At 42.7% G+C, this 20562-nt stretch overlaps 2 protein-coding genes across 2 annotated transcripts in view; both read left to right on the top strand.

Moving 5' to 3' along the window:
- The window catches only part of LOC145722239 (interferon-induced protein with tetratricopeptide repeats 5-like), a 28057-nt gene extending 7504 nt beyond the window's left edge, over positions 1 to 20553 (top strand). Inside the window, 2 exon segments of the mRNA XM_081824365.1 lie at positions 17026 to 17465; positions 17468 to 20553. Of these exon segments, the coding sequence (XP_081680491.1) occupies positions 17026 to 17465; positions 17468 to 18462 (1435 nt within the window). The 3' untranslated portion in view covers positions 18463 to 20553.
- On the top strand, positions 2 to 997 carry LOC102739322 (antiviral innate immune response effector IFIT1; the record flags this gene model as incomplete). Its single annotated transcript, XM_081822882.1, has 1 exon — positions 2 to 997. A coding segment is annotated over one exon (699 nt), but the record flags the coding sequence as incomplete, so codon positions are not given.
- Positions 20554 to 20562: the final 9 nt, after the last annotated feature.

The raw sequence follows: 20562 nt of genomic DNA, 5'->3' as shown, positions 1-20562 counted from the left end.
GACCTACGTCTTCCGATACGCGGCCAAGTTTTACCGAAGAAAAGGCTCTCTGGACAAAGCTCTTCGGCTCTTAAAAATGGCCCTGCGCGCCACCCCCTCCTCTGCCTTCCTGCACCACCAGATAGGGCTTTGCTACAGGGCACAAATGATCGAAATAAAGAGAGCTGCCAACTGGCAGCCCAGAGGACAGGTTAGAGAAAATTTTGACAGAATGGTAAGAATGGCCATATCTCATTTTCAATTTGCTCTGGAACAAAAGCCCACATTTGACATTGCTTATATACACCTCGCAAGTATGTACATAGAAGCTGACGACTACAGAAGCGCTGAAGACACATACCAAAGAGCATTCTGCTTGAAATCACTGGAAGAAGAAAAACTGCAAAAGATGCATTTCCACTATGGTCAATTTCAGGAATTTCAAAAGAAATCTGAGGTCAATGCAATTATCCATTATTTGAAAGCAGTAAAAATAGAGAAGGCATCATTGTTAAGGGATAAAAGTATGAATTCTTTGGAGAAATTGGCTTTAAGGAAACTTCGTAGAAATGCATCAGATGTAGAAAGCTTGAGCATTCTTGGGTTCATCTACAAAGTCAAAGGAGAAATGAATAAGGCCCTGGAGTACTATGAGCGGGCCCTGCGGCTGGCTGCTGACTTTGGGAACTCTGAGACACAATCCCTAGCCATGGAAATATGAACCACGTTCACATTTTGTTTGATTTTTAGGTAAATGTGTTAACTCTAATCATTTTTTCTGCTTGCTACTTTCAGAAACATACTAAGTAATCTACTATAGTTATACAAGTTTTTAACATTTATACTCAAACCTGATAAAATATTGTTTGTATTCAGTAGTGAATAGTGAAACAGATATATATACATTTCTGTATGTGAGAGTGAGAGGAACCATTTCTCTGTGTATGTTATCTAGTAGAAAAACAGTTTTTTGAGTAGATTTGTAGCAAATAAAGCACTGGACTTACATAAAATAAAATGTTTAATTCATTCGTTTTATCAACAAACAGTTTTCAGTGTTAGACACTGAATATGGTGATGTGGGGGAGGAAAAAATCTTTTTACTCTACCCATCTTAGGTTCACTGGCCCAGGACCCTGAATGAGACGGACAAGGACAGATTAACAAGAGAAAAACAGAGGTTTATTAGCACATGCATCTCACATACACATGGGAACGCCCAGTGATGAGTAAATCAAAGGGTGGTTAGAACTTGGACTTACATAGCATCTAACAAACGAACATTACATTTAGAGAAGGGATAAGAAAAAGGAAAAGAACCTTGAGTTTCTAGTGTGGCAAACTGTAGGAAGGTAAATATATGGGGGAGATTAGTGGAAAATAAGAGCTAGTTAATAAGGTCTGTCATGTAGATTTCTCCAGTAGTGACTCTGGGCTGATAAGGGCCTAGAGTTGTCTCAGGCAATCAACTTCTCTCTCGCTGGGTAGAGAGGGTAAGGGGACACCTTTACAAATTTATGTACTGCTTTCAGGCAGATAGGGGGATTGCAGAGAGTTTTTCTTACATCTGCTTCTTAATTGCCTTCAGCTGAAAATAATCCATAAGCCAGGCTCCTGGGTGGCCCAGTCAGCTACGCATCTGCCTTTGGCTCAGGTCATGATCTCAGGGTCCTGGGATTGGACCCACATCAGGCTCCCTGCTAAGAAGCCTGCTTCTCCCTCTGCCCCTCTCCCTGCTCGTGTGCATGCACACTCTCTCTCTCTCTCTCGAATAAATAAAATCTTTAAAAATAAAAATAATAATCCATACACCAACATGGCATATTTTGGAGTGGCATACTCTGCTATCTTTCAATGAAGCAAGCAGACATTTCCCCAAACCTCCTGAAGTTCACAATCTAGACAGAGAGACAGTAGAACAAGTGCACAGTCAATTCAAGGTCAACTTTCTCCATGAAGATGCTTGGAAGTTCATTTATTGCCAAATTGTTCCAAGCAGCTTCTCTAGTTTTATGCCTTTTGAAGCACTATTCATTCAGTCATTTTCTGGTCTGAACAAGAAATAGGAAAAGGAGGGCGCCTGGGTGGCTCAGTTGGTTAAGCGACTGCCTTCGGCTCAGGTCATGATCCCAGGGTCCTGGGATCGAGCCCCACATCGGGCTCCCCCTGCTCTGTAGGGAGCCTGTTTCTCCCTCTGCCTCTGCCTGCCACTCCCCCTTCCTGTGCTCACTCTCTCTCTCTGTGTCAAATAAATAAATAAAATCTTAAAAAAAAAAAAGAAATAGGAAAAGGATACTAAATGATCTGAGAGACCATCAGTAACAATCACCTTTGATTATGACATTTTATTAAAAGGGGTTGCACACCGAGCAATATTTTTAAAAGGAAAAAATAAGGAAACCACATGACCTTTTTCATTCTTATGTATATTTTGGGAGTGGGTGTATTTATTTCCTACTGTGGCTGTAATAAGTGACTACAAACTTGGTGGCTTAAAACCACAGAAATGTATTATCTTACAGTCCTGGAGGTCAGAAGTCTGAAATGGATTTCGTTGGACTGAAATCAAGGTGTTGGCATGGCCACGCTGCCTCCGGAGGTTCTAAGGGACAAGCCCTCTTGTACCTTTACCAACTACTAGAGGCTGCCTGTATTTCTTGGTGGGGACCCTAATCCACAAGACTACAAGTCCTCAAGGAACTCACAGACAGACTGCACAGGCCTTTGGATTTCTACCAGAATTCTATAGAAATTGAAGGGACCAGACTTTTTTTTATCATTGAAGGGCAGACATCAGAGTTACAGAGATGCAATCTTCCCCACTTACTTATAACTAAAACCAGAGATTTACTAGATCGAACAAAAATGGCATCTTACAGTGCTTGTTTGGGGCAGGAGGCCAGGTGGTCCTAAAAAGAAGTCTGACCACTGCCAACTCTCCCAGTGTGAGAAATACTGAAGGTAAATAATTGTTGGATAATTGGTTGATTCTCTACTAGGCAACTCTTCCCAGGTATTGCTATCCATCATTTGCCACCCAAAAGCAGAGCTCTTTCATGCAAAATAAGTCTCTGGATTATGTGATGTGTTTGTGTGAGGACAATCTGTGTTTGACAATCTGCAGAGACCATGGTTATTAGAGTGTCTTATAACCTAATACCATCTCTCTATCCCCTCCCTCCCTACTCTGGAGGAGGTCTCTGCACCCTCAGGGCTCAGTAGCTCTAACCTTTGCAATAGTCTGGATGTTTGCAGAGAAAAACAGCAAGCAGCAAATCCAGAAAAACAGATGCTTTTTAGTATTGAAAATGCTACTGCAAAGCTTACATATGACTGTCTCCAGGCATTACCAAGAAGTCTCTTTAAATTGACAGCTGACTTCCGGGAGCTGGCTACTCCCATGGAAATGACTGACAGAAAGAACTTCAGTTGGTGTCCTTATTTGGAGTTTCCAAAATTTCTCCAAGTGCCTAGGGAATATCTCTCATGTCCCCTAAATCGGGCTGAGCCACAGCTCCTGCCATTCACTACTGTGAAGGTGCCCCAGGCCAGATCTTTGCTAACTGCTGTCTGCACACCACTGCAAGCTTCAGTTCCTTGGGGACCCTCCCTGGCCACTGATGTCTCCATTCTCATGATGCTGCTGGTGCTGGAACTGCATTGGGAATGAGGGCCCCTACCCATAGCCTGCCCCAGCTTGAATGACCCACCCTCAGTCTGAATCCACAGCTCTGTGGCTTGTCCCCAGCCAGACCAAATGTGATATAGCCATCTCCACTCCGGAGTCCTACGTTGAAGGGAGTGGGCCTGCTCTGACATGCCCCTTGATATCTACCCTTTTACCCAGGCCTCCTCTTAAACTCAAGTTCCGTCCCCAACTGCTCTTCATCTGTGTTCAACTCTTCCTCTCCTACCTGAAATCCAGCTCTCTCTCTTCCAGGCTGTGTTGTGAGGACTAACTCAAAGGAATGCAAACAAATACAGGAGGGTATTATTTATAGCACTGATTCTCAAGGAGGGAGGGTGTCAGGGGAGAAGAGAAAGTTGCCCCTGAGAGGAAAAAAAAGAGTTGCTTTGGCAACTTACAATTTTGTTTGTCACAACTGCAGGGTGCTACTAACATCTAGTGTGTATGTGGAAGGATGCTGCTTATATATCTCATGATGCTGGGCAGCTTCCCACCACACAGAATTATCCAGCCCCAATGTCAATAGCACCAACATTGAGAAATCCTCTCCTACACCTATTTCTTAGAAGAGTTATTGCTTAAGTTTTGGTTTCCCAAGCAGATTTTAGATCAACTGCCATGTTTCACTTTCTATTTCCCTTCGTTGTTAGCTGTTGTGTTTTATGTGTGGATTAGAATAAATTCAAAAGACAAGGCACTACTGATTTTCCTAAGAACTCACCCAATCCAACAGTCTGTGAAAAAAGATCAATATTCAAATTCCATCTAGTAATTTTGGCATGTTCAACACCCACTCAACAGCTAGGCGTGTTTCTTCTCAATCCTGAAAATGTATCTTTGAAATTTTTACAGATGGCTTTTGTGTTTCTGAATTTGAATTCCTAAACAACATAAGTAGATAACCAGGATTTTTTTTTCCCTTTCATGTTTACCTCTGATTACTTAGTTGCTATCCGTCTAAACTGTAATAAGCAAAGACAATCTTTTGGCCTGGTTATGGTTAAGAGAAAAGAAGGGAAAGAAGCAGGAATGAGGCAGAAAATAATCAACGCACTGAAAATTTTTTCAAGCACTGAAGTGCTTATTAAAATTTTCAACACCCTTGGTAAGGAGGAAATTGTGGGTTTATTTTTCACCCACAACAAACTGTTCAGTACCTTTTCTAAAATGTGGCTTCCTGGGTCACCTGCTTTTGGCTCAGGTCATGATCCCGGGATCCCAGCCTCACCTTGAGCTCCCTGCTCAGTGGGGAGTCTTCTCCATTTCCCTCCCCCTGCTCCTGCTCTCTCTCTCTTTCTCACTCACTCTGTCTCTCAAATAAACAAATGAAATCTTTAAAATAAATAAATAAATAAAATGTGGCTTCCTGCTTCAGTTAAACAGGCCCATGACAGTATCACTCTGATCTCATTTCTTACAACATTTTCCCTGCTCTTGCCACTCCAACCACACCATCCATGCATGGCAAGTACGCTCCCACCTCCCGGGGTTTGAACTTTCTTCCCTGCCCCATAACCACAGTGCTTTGAACTTTCCCTGCCTGAACTTCCTTCTTTGGCCCCATAACCACAGTGCTCACTCCTTCACCTGCTTCAGCTCTTTACTCAAATGTCACTCAGTGAAACCTTTCCTCCCCCACATATTTATAATGGAAAACACCTTGCACTGTAACCCTATCCATGCTTTTTCTCCATAGCACCATCTGACACACAATGCTTTATTTGTTCATTATCTTTATCTACTCCCTCCAGAAATTAACTCCATGAAGGTAGGTCCCTTTTCTGGTTTCTTCTTTGCTGTATGGACCGTGTCTGGCACAATGTCTGGCTCTTAGCAGTTCAATATAATTTGTTGAATCAATAAACGAATGATTAAAGTCGAAGGGGACAAAAATTTTGGTGTATGGGTATTTGGTATTTTCTGCTTAGAGTCCAAATACCACCCCTACCTTTATTAGAAGTGTATTAAGCAAAGTGCGGTTGCCAAGGGCGCAGAAGACAAGCACTGTCATACAACTCTGGGTAGGGGGTGTAGAAATCTCTCAGCAAAGCCATTTGGCAATAGCTATCAAATTTTACCACCGGGAGTAATGGTACAGGGACACAGCAGCCCACCTGTGCAATGGGTATGTTGTCTGTTGAATCAGGACGGGAAGCAGGGACTTTCCGCTTAGGATGCAGAGAGATACAAAGAGCATCACTGCCACCCTTACAATAAAAATAACACAGAACAATCTTCTGTTGTTTTATTTTTTTAAAGATTTTATTTATTTATTTGAGAGAGAGCCCGCGTGCACATGAGTGAGGGGGAGGCGCAGAGGGACAAGCAGACTCCCCGCAGAGCAGGGAGCCCCACGCGGGGCTCGATCCCAGGACCCTGATCATGGCTTGAGCCAAAGGCAGACCCTCAACGGACTGAGTCACCCAGGTGCCCCTCTCCTGTCATTTTATTAAAAAAAAAAAAAAAAAAAGTCACTCGAGTTTGTGCATACTCGGCGAGGCATGCGAGACCCCAGACCAGATTCCAGAGGCCCCGCTGCAAATCCCACACCAGGATCTTGCACAAGCTTCTGTTTCCCGGATCTGGCCTCCGACTAGTCCAGGAACAGTGACTACCTAGTTTCGTTTTCCCGCTCCGGTGCACCTATGTTCGTAAAGGCGAAGGCCCCGCCCGGCGCAGACCTCGCGCTGCAGACGCCCGCCCGCGGGAAGCGCACTCCCCGCCCGCCCGCGTCCACGCCTGCCCGCGCCCCACGCGCACGCCCCTCGCTCAGGAGCCCGGGCTCCCCAACCTGAGCAGAAAGCCCGAGGGGACGGCCGCCTCCCAGGACGGCCCGCCACCACCATGAGGTGAGGATTTTCTCCGCTTCTGCTCCCAAACTCCGCCTAGGCCTCGGACTCCGTGGCTCGCGCTGCGCCGCAGCCCTTTCGGGGGCAGAGCCCTGGGCGCCCCGCAGCGGGCATCGGGGTGGGGCGCCCCCGCGAGCCCAGGCCTCGCCTGCGCTGGCCTCCTGCTCCCTCCCGGGACTGTCGCTGCCGGCTCGTCTCCTGGACCTGCTGCTACTGCCCTGGTGCCTTTCTGACTTCGGGGTCTCAGCTCGTCCCCTCCTGGGAGCTACAGATTCTTGGTGATCCGACCCGTCCGCGATTTTGGGCGGATGTCTGTAGCTGTCTCCTAACAGCGCAGGGCTGTTTTTCTCACCGGGTTTGTGTGCCCAGCGCTAGCACCCTGCCCTGCACCTGATTAGTGAACCATCTGCATTAACGAGTTGAGGGATTAGAGGCTAAGTTCTTGTTCCAAGTCTTGACTCCGAACACCTACTAGTTGGATGACCCAAAGCAACATTTTTAAAACTCTGTGAGTCCGTTTCTTATCCGTAAAAACGAATGGCATCCAAATCTTAGGACTGTGGAGTTAATCAACTGCTTAGCATGTTAATATTTGCAAATGCTGATTATTATTATGTGAAGTAAAAAAATGAAATTTAGTGAGCGCCCCACCTCTCACATCTGTAGAAAGGGAGGGAGGTTTCAGGAAGGTGCCTGAAGAAAGAAGGAGGAAAAAGGGGTGCACTGTATGTGTATGCGGGATGGCCTGGAAGCCAGTGGACCCCACTGGGGACTGTCCCCCAAGAACAATGAAAGGCTGCTCCTTCCTGGCCAAAAATCAAAATTGCCTAGAGATAAATGTTGCCTCTTTCAGACACAAGAACCTCTCTCTGCCAGCTTCCCAAAGACAAAGTTTAAAAATTAACTGGACAAAGTTTAAAAGTATAACTTATCATGGCATCCAGTTGTGTACAAATTCCAGGGTCTGGGCAAAGCACTTCAGTGGCTGACTGAATGACCCTTTGATATTTCACGGCCACATTCATATTCCCTGGGACAGCCCTCTTCAGCCTCCTTGGGCTGGGCTGGGGTAGACCTTCAGAACAGAAGCAGAGGGCCATTGTACTGTGTTGATGGGCAGGGGCCTGGGCAGGCTGTTAAGGGGTTGTCTTGCCATGATTTTGGTGCACTTGCACCAGATAAAGAAACCACTAACCTTCACCAAGGGACAATCATACCAGGTTCCCCAATCAGGACCATAGAAGACAGTCCAAAACCTATTTTCAGAATCAAACATAGGGCCAGACAGAGAGCATGCCGAGATATAAAGCCAAGTGGGATACGAAAGACTGAAGTGGGAAAAAGTTTGGAGCCATTAGCAGGAAGGGAAGAACTAGCAGGAATTCCTCATCTGGAATCCAGGTGCTTTTTATGTTAAGCCTAACCTCTGGGCTGGACGTGCCAGAAGCTGCCAGTATATTATCTACATTTTCATTCATTCAACACAAATTTATTTACTGAGCTTCCATTATCTGCCTAGCATAGTAGATGCTGCGGACACAGGTGAAAAAAATAAAATCACAATAAGGTCTCTGTACTCATGGGGCTTATATTTAAATGGGAGAAATAAATAATAGGTAAGTGAGTAAATAATCAGCATAATTCAGAAAGTGATAAGAGCTACAAGGAAAATAAAATAGTGTAATGGGCTAAGAGAGTGACCTAGAATGGAGGGGGCCGTTTTAGGTAGTTCTGCCCCAGCAGCCTCTTGGCTAGGATATATTTGAGCTGAGTAACAGGAGGAGCTAGTCATGCAAAAATTTAGAAGCAGAGTATCCCAAGTAGAGTAAAAACAACAGGTATAAAAGTCCTTAAACTTGATGTGTTTGAGATAGGAAGAAAAGTCCAATATGTCTCAAACACAGTGAATGAGGAGAGTAGGAGGAAAAAGGTCAGATCGTAGGCAAGGCCGGGCTCCTTTAGGGACCTGTGGGACATGGCAAGGGCTGGATTAGTATCTAAGGGTATTGGGTAGCCATTGGGAGATTGTAAACAGAAGACTGACATGACCTGGTGTACAGTTTCAAAAGTTTACCAGGACTGTATGGGGAATAAAGACAGGAAGCAAGGAGACAAGATTTTTGCCCCAGCCCCAAGGAAAGGTGATTGTGGTTCAGACTAGGAAAACAGCAATGGAAATGCAGAAAGTGGATGGATTTGAGATGTGGTAGAATTAACAAAACTTTGTACTGGATTGGATGAGGGATTAAGACAAGAGGAATGGAGGGATCAAAGATTACTCCTAGCTTATTTGCCAAACAAGATGGGGAAGACAGGAGGAACAGGATCAAGGAGTCCAGGTTTCTGTATTGGATATGTTTATTTCAGATGCCAACTGAACTTCTAATTGAAGATGTGAACTAAAAATTCCTGAAGTCTGGAACATAACCTTTTTATGTTAAAGAGGTAGAATAGCATTATGGTTGAAAGACAGTAGCTTTATGCACTCTGAATCAGGCAGAACGAGGTTTGAACCCGAGCTCGGCCACTTCATAGCTGAGTAACCTTGGACATGTAATTTAAACTCTGTCCCCCAGTCTTCATCCGTACAATGTGAAAGTAATAAAATGTTATAAAAATTAAATGTAATTTGGAAGTGCTTGGCACACTGCCTGGCATGCAGTAAACTAGTGATGAATGGCAGCTTCTGGTTTTTTATGGTGGGGGGATTGTTTTGTTTTGTTTTTTGAAAGCTCATCTGATTGATTCTGGATCGTATATTATAAATGGTACAGCATTTACATTATTGAGCCAAATCTGCAGTGAGCCCAGGTCATATGTATAAGGTTGTTTTTTTCAAATCTGTCTTGATTTGCCATTTAATTTAGCTCTTCACCTTGAATAAAATATCAAACAATTTTAAGTTAAAAGGACAGCTCTAACCTGTTGTACTGGAGGCCTTTTATTCTATGAAGCTGGCCAGGCCCAGTATCTCCAGTGTCCTGTCTCATACAGGAGCCACGAGTCATATGTGGTTATTTAAATTAATTAAAAGTAAATAAAATTTAAAATTCAGTTCCTCAGCCATCCTAGTCAAATTTCAAGGGATCAGTGGTCACTTGTGGCTAGTGTCCATCATATTGTGCAGCACAGATAAGAACATTTCCATCATGGCAGGAAGTCTCTTGGCAAGCTCTGGTTTAGAACCTACAATCACTAAAAGGTGGCACCTCTATATACACACAGAGAGAATGAGAATAAATATGAAAATTATAAAATTGAAATTAATAATCTACAAATTAACTTAAATGTGTACTAAAGATAATATTGTCTTTAAGGATGAAATTTAGTTTTTATAAAAGTTGGAAAACAATTTATGGAGTAGTAGATTAGATTATAAGTATGAAATGGTTTTATTTGTCCAATTACTCCTACTAGCTGTGCCACTAATCCAGTTCTCTAACTCCTGCCACGTTTGGCTATTAAGACAGCTCCTTCCCCGTTCCTAAAGACTCAGTCCCATCCATTTTAAAACCTCAGTCTCATATGTGATTCAAAGTACTCTTCTTCCCAACTCCCAGCAAATATTGATATGAGTGCTATGCAGGACAGGAAAATGAGATATACTAGACTTTAGGATGACTGGCCAGGTGGGGGTGCAGCATTAGCTAGAGTGGTCAGGGGTACCCCTCTTTGAAGAGCTGACATTTGAGCCAAGACCAGAATTATGAGACCAAGTAATCCCTAGAATTCTCTTAGGAAGAGTTCAGAGTAAGGGTGTAAAAAGCAGGTGCAAATACCCTGAGGTAGATAGACTTGGTGGAGGAAATAAACTTTTTTTTTTTAAGGCCAGTATGACTGGAGCACAATGAATAAGAGAAGATTGTACAAAATGAGGCTAGAGAAGTAGACATGGGACAGATGATGAAGGGCATGCAACCATGGTTCCGAGTTTGAGGCTGGAGTTAAAATATTTGAGTATTAACAATGTAGAGCTTCGGGACACCTGGGTGGCTCAGTCGTTAAGCATCTGCCTTCGGCTTGGGTCATGATCCCGGGGTCCTGGGATCAAGCCCCGCATCGGGTTCCCTGCTCCGCGGGAAGCCTGCTTCTCCCTCTCCCACTCCCCCTGCTTGTGTTCCCTCTCTCACTGTGTCTCTCTCTGTCAAATAAATAAATAAAATCTTCAAAAAAAATTAAAAAAAAAAAACAATGTAGAGCTTCACTTCTGCTTCATGTTCCATCTTCCTTGTAATTATCCTCACCTCTCTGCTGCAGGCATCATTCTTTCCCTTGATACTGAATCATTCCCATTGGCATATCATTAAGTCATTAAAAATTTCATGATTAAAACTTTTTTTGACAGTTCCCCCAGCCTCCTTCCAGATGGAGCTCTATTTGTCTATTCCCTTAATAGTAAAATTCCTTGAAAAGAGTGGCCTATATTCCCCATATCCACTTTTTCACCTCCCATTGTCCCCCCAACCAGTAATGTTTTCATCCCTGCTTTTCTAGTAAAATGCTCATCAAGGTCCCCCACAGCTTTGCTCCAGCACAAACAGTAATCTCTTCTCTGTCTTCAGTCACTCAACCTCTTAGAGTCATTGTACAAATTGATAACCATCTGTCCTTCCTGAAATAAATATTTCTTCCTTAGGCTTTTGTGACATCATGGATTTTTCTTCTTTTTTTCTCTTTTTCCTTTTTTTTTTTTAATCTACTTCACCCATCCCCTCATCCACTTCCCTCCCCTCTGGCAACCACCAGTTTGTTCTCTGTATTTTAAGAGTCTGGTCTTTTGTTGGTCTCTTTTCCTTTGTTCATTTGTTTTGTTTCTTAAATTCCACATATGAGTGAAATCATATGGTATTTGTCTTTCACTAATTTATTTCATTTAGTATTATACTCTCTAGCTCCATCCATGTAGTTGCAAATGGCAAGACTGCATTCTTTTTTATGGCTGAGTAATATCCATTGTGTATCTCGCCATCTTCCTGATCCATTCATCTATCAATGGACTCCTGGGCTGCTTCCATAATTTGGCTGTTGTAAATGATGCTGTGATAAACATAGGGGTGCATGTATCCTTTTAAATTAGTGTTCTGGGGCACCTGTGTGGCTCAGTTGGTTAAGTGTCTGCTTTCGGCTCAGGTCATGATCCCAGATCCTGGGATCGAGCCCCATGTCAGGCTTTCTGCTCAGCGGGGATCCTGCTTCTCCTCCCTCTGCCTGCCACTCCCCCTGCTTTTGCTCTCTCTCTCTCTGGCAAATAAATAAAATCTTTAAAAATAAATAAATAAATAAAATTAATGTTCTTATATTCTCTGGGTAAATAAATACCCAGTAGTGGATCATATGGTAATTCTATTTTAAATTTTTTCCGGAAACTCTGCTGTTCTCATTTCCCTGATTAGTGGTGTTGAGCATCTTTTCATGTGTCTCTTGACCATCTGTATGTCCTCTTTGGAAAAATGTCTTTTCAAGTCCTCTGCCCATTTTTAGTCAGATTATTTGGGGTTTTTGGTATTGAGTTCTGTACGTTCTTTATATGTTTTGGATATTAACCCCTATCATTTGCAAATATCTCTTCCCATTCAGTAGATTGCCTTGTCATTTTGTTGATAGTTTCCTCTGCTGTGAAAAATTTTTTATTTTGGTGTAGTCCCAATAGTTTAGTTTTGCTTTTTTTCCCTTGCCTGAGGAGACATGTCTAGAAAAATGTTTCAGTGGCCAAAGTCAAAGAAATTACTGCCTATATTTTCTTCCAGGAGTTTTATGGTTTCAGGTCTTACATTTAGGTTTTTAATCCATTTTGAGTTTATTTTTTTTTAATTTTTTAAAAGATTTTATTTATTTCTTCATTTAGAGAGAGAGCGTGTGAATGCGTGAGTGAGGGAAAGTGCAGAGGGAGAGAGAATCTCCAGCAGACTCTGTGCTAAGTGCAGAGCCAGATGTGGGGCTGGATCCCATAACCCTGAGATTGTGACCTGAGCCGAAACGAAGAGTCGGTCATTCAACCGACTGAGCCACCCAGGCACCCCTAAGAGTTTTTGTGTGTAGTATAAGAAAGTGGTCCAGTTTCATTCTTTTCCAAGTAGCTGTCCAGTTTTCCCAGCACCATTTGTTGAAAAGACTGTCTTTTTCCCTTTGTATGTTCTTGCCTCTTTTGTTGAAGAGTAATTGACCATGTAAGCATGGGTTTATTTCTGAGCTCTTTATCCGGTTCCACTGATCTCCGTGTCTGTTTTTGTGCCAGTGCCAGACTGTTTTGATGACTACAGCTTTGTAGTAAATCTTGAGATCTGGGTTTGTGGTACCTCCAGCTTTGTTCTTCTTCCTCAATTATTGCTTTCCCTAACCAGGGTCTTCGGCGGTTCCATACAAATTTTATTATTATTTGTTCTAGTTCTGTAAAAACTGTTGTTATTTGGGTAGCAACTGCATTAAATCTGTAGATTGCTTTGGGTAGTATGGACGTTTTAACAATATCGGTTCTTCTCATGACACCAGTGCTTTCCAGCTCCCTCACTCATTGCTCGTGCTTGGCCTCCTTTCCTGCTCCTACTCTGCTTGACCTGGAGTGTAGTACAGCTTCGTTTTGACCTTCTTCTCTGTCTGTGCTCACTCTTTGGGTAATTTCATTCTAGAACTCACGGTTTTAAAGTTGATGTGTGTGCCGGTGACTCCCCGTTTTATATCCCTAGTTCTAACTTCACTCTCTTCATCCCCAGTATTTTCTTCATTAATATCCAACTTCATACACAACCTCTTGACTTGAATGTCTAATCCGACATCTCAGAATTAACATTTGCAAATAGTCCTCTCGACTTACCCACTCAGTTCCTGAAGTCAAAGCATAAGCGTTACCCGGGATTCCCTCTTCTCCTTCTGGTCCACCCCACACCCAACCCGTCAGAAAGACCTGTCAGCTCTGTCCCAGACATAACCACCCAGACCTCACTAACCCTCCATTGCAACCCCAGCATTGGCTGGCTCCCACTCTCCTTGGATCCGCTCAACAGCTGCTTTCATGTCTTTTTCAGGGAGATTTGCTCCGGCCATGCTATTTAAATTTTAACTACCTATTTGACCCCCTGCCAGCCTCCCATTTCTCCTTTTCTGCTTTATTTTTCTCCTTATTACTTCTTACCCATCTCACATACTCTATATTTTCAATTATTTTGGGATCTTCTTATGGCACACCCTCCCCACCCCGACCCCTCATTAGAATGTAAGATACATGAAGTCAGGGCTTTTTTTCCCCCCTGTTTTGTTCACTGCTGTATCCCAACACTTAGAACAGTGCCCTGAATAAATTCTCTGGATAATTATTTGTTGAATAAATACTTCCCTATCAGATTCCCAACTTCCTCTTGACCCGCCCCCAACCCCCTGTCCATTCTCCACAGAGTAGCCAGAGGGATTTTTTTTTTAAGCCTGTATCAAACATTCTCATTTCCCTACTTAAAAATCTCTCTGTAGTGGTTTCCCATTACAACGAGAGTAAAATTAATATTCCTTATCATGGGCTGCAAGCCCTGAACCTCTGTCCCTGCTACGACCATGCCTCATCTCCCACTCTTCCCCTTCACTATGCATCACATACACTTTCCTTCCTTCTGGTCCATGAACATTTCGAGTCTGTTCCCACATCAGGGCCTTTGCACCTGCTGGTTCCTCAGCCCAAACCTCCGTACGACTGACATTTTGGGCTCGATGACTCATGGTGCTTGAGGCCTCCCTGTGCGCTGTTGGATATTTAGCAGCATCCCTGGCCTTGACCCACTAGATGCCAGTAGCATTCCTCCAGTGTGATGACCACAGTTGTCTCCAGACATTACCAGACGTTTCGGGGGAGGGAGGGCAAAAGCACCCTGGTCAAGAAGCGGTTGCTTAGACCATTCTGCCCTCAGATCTTTGAGGACTGCTTCTGTTCCATTGCTGAGATCTTACTGTTTCAATTGCTCCTTTCTACATGGGCTGTTCCTTCACAATCTTAACTAAAGTACCCCCCCACACACACACATACCACCACCACTTAATACCATTAATCTGATTTTTTTTTTTCTTTTTAACACTCCTCACTATCCGGAATTATGCTGTCCATTTGTGTTTCCATATTGATTTGTTTCCATATTTCTTTTCTTTCAACTCCTTTTGCTCCTTCCTCTTCCAGAGTGAAATTACCATGAAGAAAGGGCCTTTTTTGAACTTACTTGCTCACTACTGTATCCACTACAACTAGAATTGGCACAGATGATGAGGTGGTCGATAAATGTTTTGATGGAAATAGTACTACAGTGCCCATAAACATTTATACAAATACATGTGGGGGTGGGGGTCCTGTGTGCAGTAGAAAGGGGAATATACATGCATGTTCTCACACACAGTGTACCCTGTTCATCCCATAAGCAGGGCACTTCTCTGTTCGAAAGAAGCCTTAAGGAATTTTTTTTCTGTGTATTTCTTAATTATGGCCAGTGGCAGATTTAGAAAGTCCTTCCTGACTGCCTCACCACCACCATCAACAAAACAAACAAATAAAACTAGGAATATTAATCCAGACTTTGTCCACTGCAGATAGTAGAAACCTAATTTAAACTAGCTTAAACAAAGAAAGAGAGAGTTCTTTCTTTAAGAGAAGTTCAGGGGTAGACAGGGTGATCCAGGCAAGGCTGTTAAGTCACTATCTTGGGCATTCTGTCCTTCCTCCTGTCGAAGCTCTGCTTTCCGCTCTGTTAGATTCCTTCTCAGGCAGGCTGTCCTCAAATCTGGAAAGATGGCCACCAGCAAATCCAAACTTATATTCTACCAGTTTAAAATTTTTAGAAGGAAGAGACATACTTCTAGTGAAGTCCCATTTCAGCAAAATGATATTTTAATTGGACTATCTCTGAGTAAATCACTGGGACCAGGGAATGGCTGGAATATCGTGTGTCTTCCCAGACCGGAGTGAATGGTGCACCACCCATCTCCAATCACATGGACCGATAGTAGAGGGAAAGGATGTTCCAGAAATGAAATCCAAGAGAAGGGATCCTCACCAAATCGAAGCCAGAGATGTCCACAGCACTGGACTGTGTACACTTTCTGGGTCACTTCCGTGGACCTTGGCTGGAATGCTGAGTTGTTATTGACTATTTACTTATAAGCTCTGTACAAGCAGGGCTGTGTCTCGTTCAGGGTTCCATCCCCGGGGTTATTTAGAAGATCTTGCACATAGAAGGCTGTCCGTAATGAATAAATATTTCCTTTCCCTTCCTTTCCCCTTCACCTTCCTAGTTCCAGAGATCCTGTTTCCAGTGGGCTCTGCAGAAATTATACTGGGTCTTGCACAAAGGGAGCTGGGCAAATATTTGTGAAGTAAATATTAAGGGCACTGATAAGTTCATAATAGCCCTTAGCCTTTACTCTTGCCCACAACCCCAGAGGACAGGAGGACGTGGCGCTTTATAGCAAAACCTACTGAACTTGGGGTGCCTCAGTGGCTCAGATGGTTAAGCGTCTGCCTTTGGCTTGGGTCATGATCTCAGGCTCCTGGCCTGGAGCCCCACGGGTGGGCTGCCTGCTCAGCGGAGAGTCTGCTTCTCCCTCTCCCTCTGCCTCTCCCCCTGCTTGTGTGCGCTCTCTGTCTCTCTCAAATGAATAAATAAAATCTTTAAAAAAAAAAAAAACCTACTGAGCTTATTACTCAGCCTCCTTTTGTTTTTTCCCTATCTTCTTTGAAATCTGTTACTCTCCTTTTTATCTACCTAAAATGCTTTCCCCATCTCTTGGCAGACCTGTTCCTGTCTGTTTCTGGGCCTTTTCTCTCTGCGGGGTTTTCTTCCTCCCTCTGCAAAAATGATGTATTGGTATGGCTTCCGTGTCTCCTTCAGTGTACTTCTTTTTCTTATTTCTGACTATTCTTCTTTCCTTTCCTATTCATAATACAGAAATGGAATTTTTATGTTTGTTATTGACTGTTTACAGATCTATGATTCTTAATTTTCAAGGCTAGTAAACAAAACATTTAAATTTCTCTCTGTAAATATAAGTGGTACTTGGCACAGTTAGTGACTGCCAAAAGGAAATCGATACCCAACCATCTTTGCGGAACTGGTTTTGCAATAAATAATGAGAATTTAATGAAATATTTCTAGGATATAGCTGTACACAGAGGAAACTAATATAAAGTTATAGGGGCCTAGTGCTTCAACTGGAAATTCCAGCAAAAGATCAATTTGGTTGCTAAGCAGAGAACAATGTTTAAGGTTTAAAAATGGACTTATTTCTTCAAAAATTTATTTATTTATTTATTTATTTTTAAAGATTTTATTTATTTATTTGAGAGAGAGAGAGAATGAGAGAGAGCACATGAGAGGGGGGAGGGTCAGAGGGAGAAGCAGACTCCCTGCCGAGCAGGGAGCCTGATGCGGGACTCGATCCCGGGACTCCAGGATCATGACCTGAGCCGAAGGCAGTCGCTTAACCAACTGAGCCACCCAGGCGCCCTCTTCAAAAATTTAAAAAGGATTTTATCTTTGACAGTGAAATTCCTAAGGACCCCTTGAAGGCCATTCTGTTGGAGTTAGAATGTCACTTTACATGGAATTTACTTAAGGAAGACATTCTGTTTGATGTGGAAGATACAATTGGGCAGCAGCTTGAATTTGTCACCACAGAATCCAGACTTACTCTTTATAACCTATTGGCCTAAGTGAAACACCTAAAAGGCCAAAATGAAGACGCCCTAGAATGCTTGGAACAAGCAGAACACATAATCCAGCGAGAGCACTCGGACAAAGAAGTTCGACATCTGGTCACTTGGGGAAACTATGCCTGGGTGTATTATCACATGGACCAGCTTAAGGAAGCTCAGAAGCATTTAGACAAGACAGGGACCACCTGCAAGAAACTGTCCAGTCGTTCTGACTACAAGTTGGACAGACCTGAGATTGACTGTGAGAGAGGGTGGGCACTCTTGAAATTTGAGGAAAGTATTACCACAGGGCAAAAGCGGCTTTTGAGAAGGCCCTGGAAACGGAACCTGACAATCCAGAATTTAACAAAGGTCATGCCATCACAGTGTACCAGCTGGACGATACTGACAGACACGGGTGTATAAAGAGCTTTTCTCTGGGCCTGCTGAGGAAGGCTGTCGCCCTGAACCCAGGTAACGCCTACATTAAGGTTTTACTGGCACTGAAGCTTCAAGATGTACAAGCAGAAGATGAAGGGGAAAGGTATATTGAAGAAATCCTGGACCAAATATCCTCCCAACCTCATGTCCTTTGTTACACAGCCAAATTCTACGGGAGAAAAAATTCCTGGGACAAAGCTCTTGAAGTTTTGAAAAAGGCCTTGAAGGTGACACCAATGTCTTCGTTCCTGCATCACCAGATGGGACTTTGCTATCGGGCGCAAATGATCGAAATCAAGAAGGCCACAGGCAACAGACCTAAAGGGGAGGATAAACTGAGAATGGACAGGCTTATTACAATGGCTATCTCTCATTTCAAAGTAGCTGTGCGATGAGACTCCAAGTTCCCATTTGTCTACACAGACCTGGCCAACATGTATGTCAAGGCAGGCAAGTGTAGTAAAGCTGAAGAAGTTTTCCAGAAAGCACTTCATCTGGAGAACATAACTGATGATCACAAACATCAGATCTACTACTACTACGGCCGCTTTCAGGAATTTCACTGTAAGTCAGAAAGTACTGCCATCCACCATTATTTAGAGGCTTTAAAGATCAGCGACCAGTCATCCCTCCGTCCCAAACTGACAAGTGTTCTGAAGAAATTGGCTCTGAAGAGACTTGGTCATGATGCTTCAGATGTGCAGAGTTTATGTGCCCTAGGGCTTGTTTATAAGCTGGAGGGAGAAGAGAGGCAAGCTGCTGAGTACTATGAGCAGGCCCAGCGGATAGATCCAGAAAATGCAGAGCCCCTTGCTGCTCTCTGTGAGCTTCGACTTTCTATTTAAATATATACTCTAAGAAATTGTTTTTAAGCTTTTCTTACCATTTTGGGCTCATATATTTTTGTTTATTATTTTAATCCATTGGTTGTTTTTTTTTTTTTCAAGATTTTATTTATTTATTTGACAGATACAGCCAGAGAGGGAACACAAGCAGGGGGAGTGGGAGAGGGAGAAGCAGGCTTCCCGCTGAGCAGGGAGCCCGATGCGGGGCTCGATCCCAGGAGCCTGGGATCATGACCTGAGCCGAAGGCAGATGCTCAACCCACTGAGCCACCCAGGCGCCCCCCATTGTTAATTATAGAGCCAATTTTTATTGAATGTTTACTGTATACCAGGCATCATGCTAAATGTGATGAATCTTTTGGCTTTTTTTTTTAATTAAAATACTGTATCCATTTGAAAACAGAAACATTCCAGATGTACCTTTCAAAAATGGTATGGCATTATGACTATATCCCCTTTATCTCTGTTATTTATAATTTTCTGATTAGGGGCACTTGGGCGGTTCATTCAGTTACGCTTGTCTCTTGATGCTTGTCCCTCTCCCTCCACCCCTCCCCCCTTCCTCTCTTTCTCTCAAATAAATAAAATCTTTAAATAATAATAATAATTTTCTGATTAAAGTTTGTCATATTTCCCATACTGCTCACTTATGCAGTAAGCATAATCCTGCATAAGCCTTTGACCCCTAGTCAAGAACGCTCTTTCAGGAGTGCAAAATTATATTAGTTAAGCTCTTAACTATGTAGCTTGCAAAAGATGGATCCTATCCATTTCTGACTCTGATGAGGATATTTAACCATTAGCCTGATAGTCACTTAAAGAATCCTTTTTGTTGAAAGAAAAAGCTCATAATAGTAAAAAGTCTGCCATCTTTGATGACTTCAATAAAAGAAAAAAACTAAAACGGGGAAAAGGATTTCTTTAAATATAGAACTTTAGGGACCCATGAGAAATCAGAAGTGTTATCTCCCCAAAATGTTTACTGCGTAACTAGAAACAGCTGTGAGAAAAAAATGAACAATGGAAAATTGTTAGTCTCAAGTTTCTCTGGTCTTTTAACTAGAAGAATAAACCTAACCTAAATGGAATTAATTTTATTCCAACTAAAACTGCAGAGTTTTTGGGTTAAAATTATTGAGACAGAAAGCAGATTGAGAAATTGGGGAAAATGATTAAAAAAATGGGTAAAGTAGATGTCCCCATTCTACATCCATAGATTACCAGGGTTTCAGTGATTTGGTTTTGAGTCTGGACTGGATGGTTCTTGTACCTCCAATTTCTGGCCTTTCGTTAACTCCTTTAGTATTCCAAACTTATTTCTGTATAGCTTTTTCTTTTGCCTGAAGGTTTCAGATTTACACGTTTTCCTGTAGATCTTTCAGGAATAGTTAAGCCCTACTTTTGGTTTGAATATCCACCTTGAAGGGTCTATTGCTTAAGGACTCTTATCCCTGGGGGGCTTTTTAAGTTGAGATGCTGATGAAAGTGGCTTATTTTTTTTTTTTTTTTAAGATTTTACTTATTTGACAGAGAGAGACACAGCGAGAGAGGGAACACAAGCAGGGGGAGAGGGAGAGGGAGAAGCAGGCTTCCCGCCGAGCAGGGAGCCCGATGTGGGGCTCGATCCCAGGACCCTGGGATCATGACCTGAGCTGAAGGCAGACACTTAACGACTGAGCCACCCAGGCGCCCCAAAAGTGGCTTCTTTAAAGTTGTTTCTTTGATTATCATCTACAGTTATATTTACCACCACAGTATTAGTGGAAAAGTGTGCCTTGTGGTTTGATTCTCTATACTGCCACTGCCTAAAGGCTACTATGTATGTTTACTTTTTACTTATTGTTACTATTTTTATTTTAAATTTCTGTTATGATTTTATTACAAAAATGATGAATTCTCATTGTAAAATTTTAAACAGAAGCATATGAATTTAAAAGTAAGGCGCTTCTCCTCACCCTAACCCAATTCCACACCCCCCTGGTAAGTTGTTAACAATATGTATCCTTCCAGATGTGTTTTCTATGCATATTCAAACATACACCCATACTGCAATGTATTTCATGAATTAAAATTTTTTAAAAGTTTGATTTACTTAAGTCT

Source organism: Leptonychotes weddellii, chromosome 6 (assembly GCF_054177405.1).
Source record: "Leptonychotes weddellii isolate Sample4059 chromosome 6, ASM5417740v2, whole genome shotgun sequence".
Taxonomy (NCBI): Eukaryota; Metazoa; Chordata; class Mammalia; order Carnivora; family Phocidae; genus Leptonychotes; species Leptonychotes weddellii.
The sequence above is the reverse complement of the archived record's forward strand: the minus strand, read 5'-3'. Positions and strand labels throughout refer to the sequence as shown.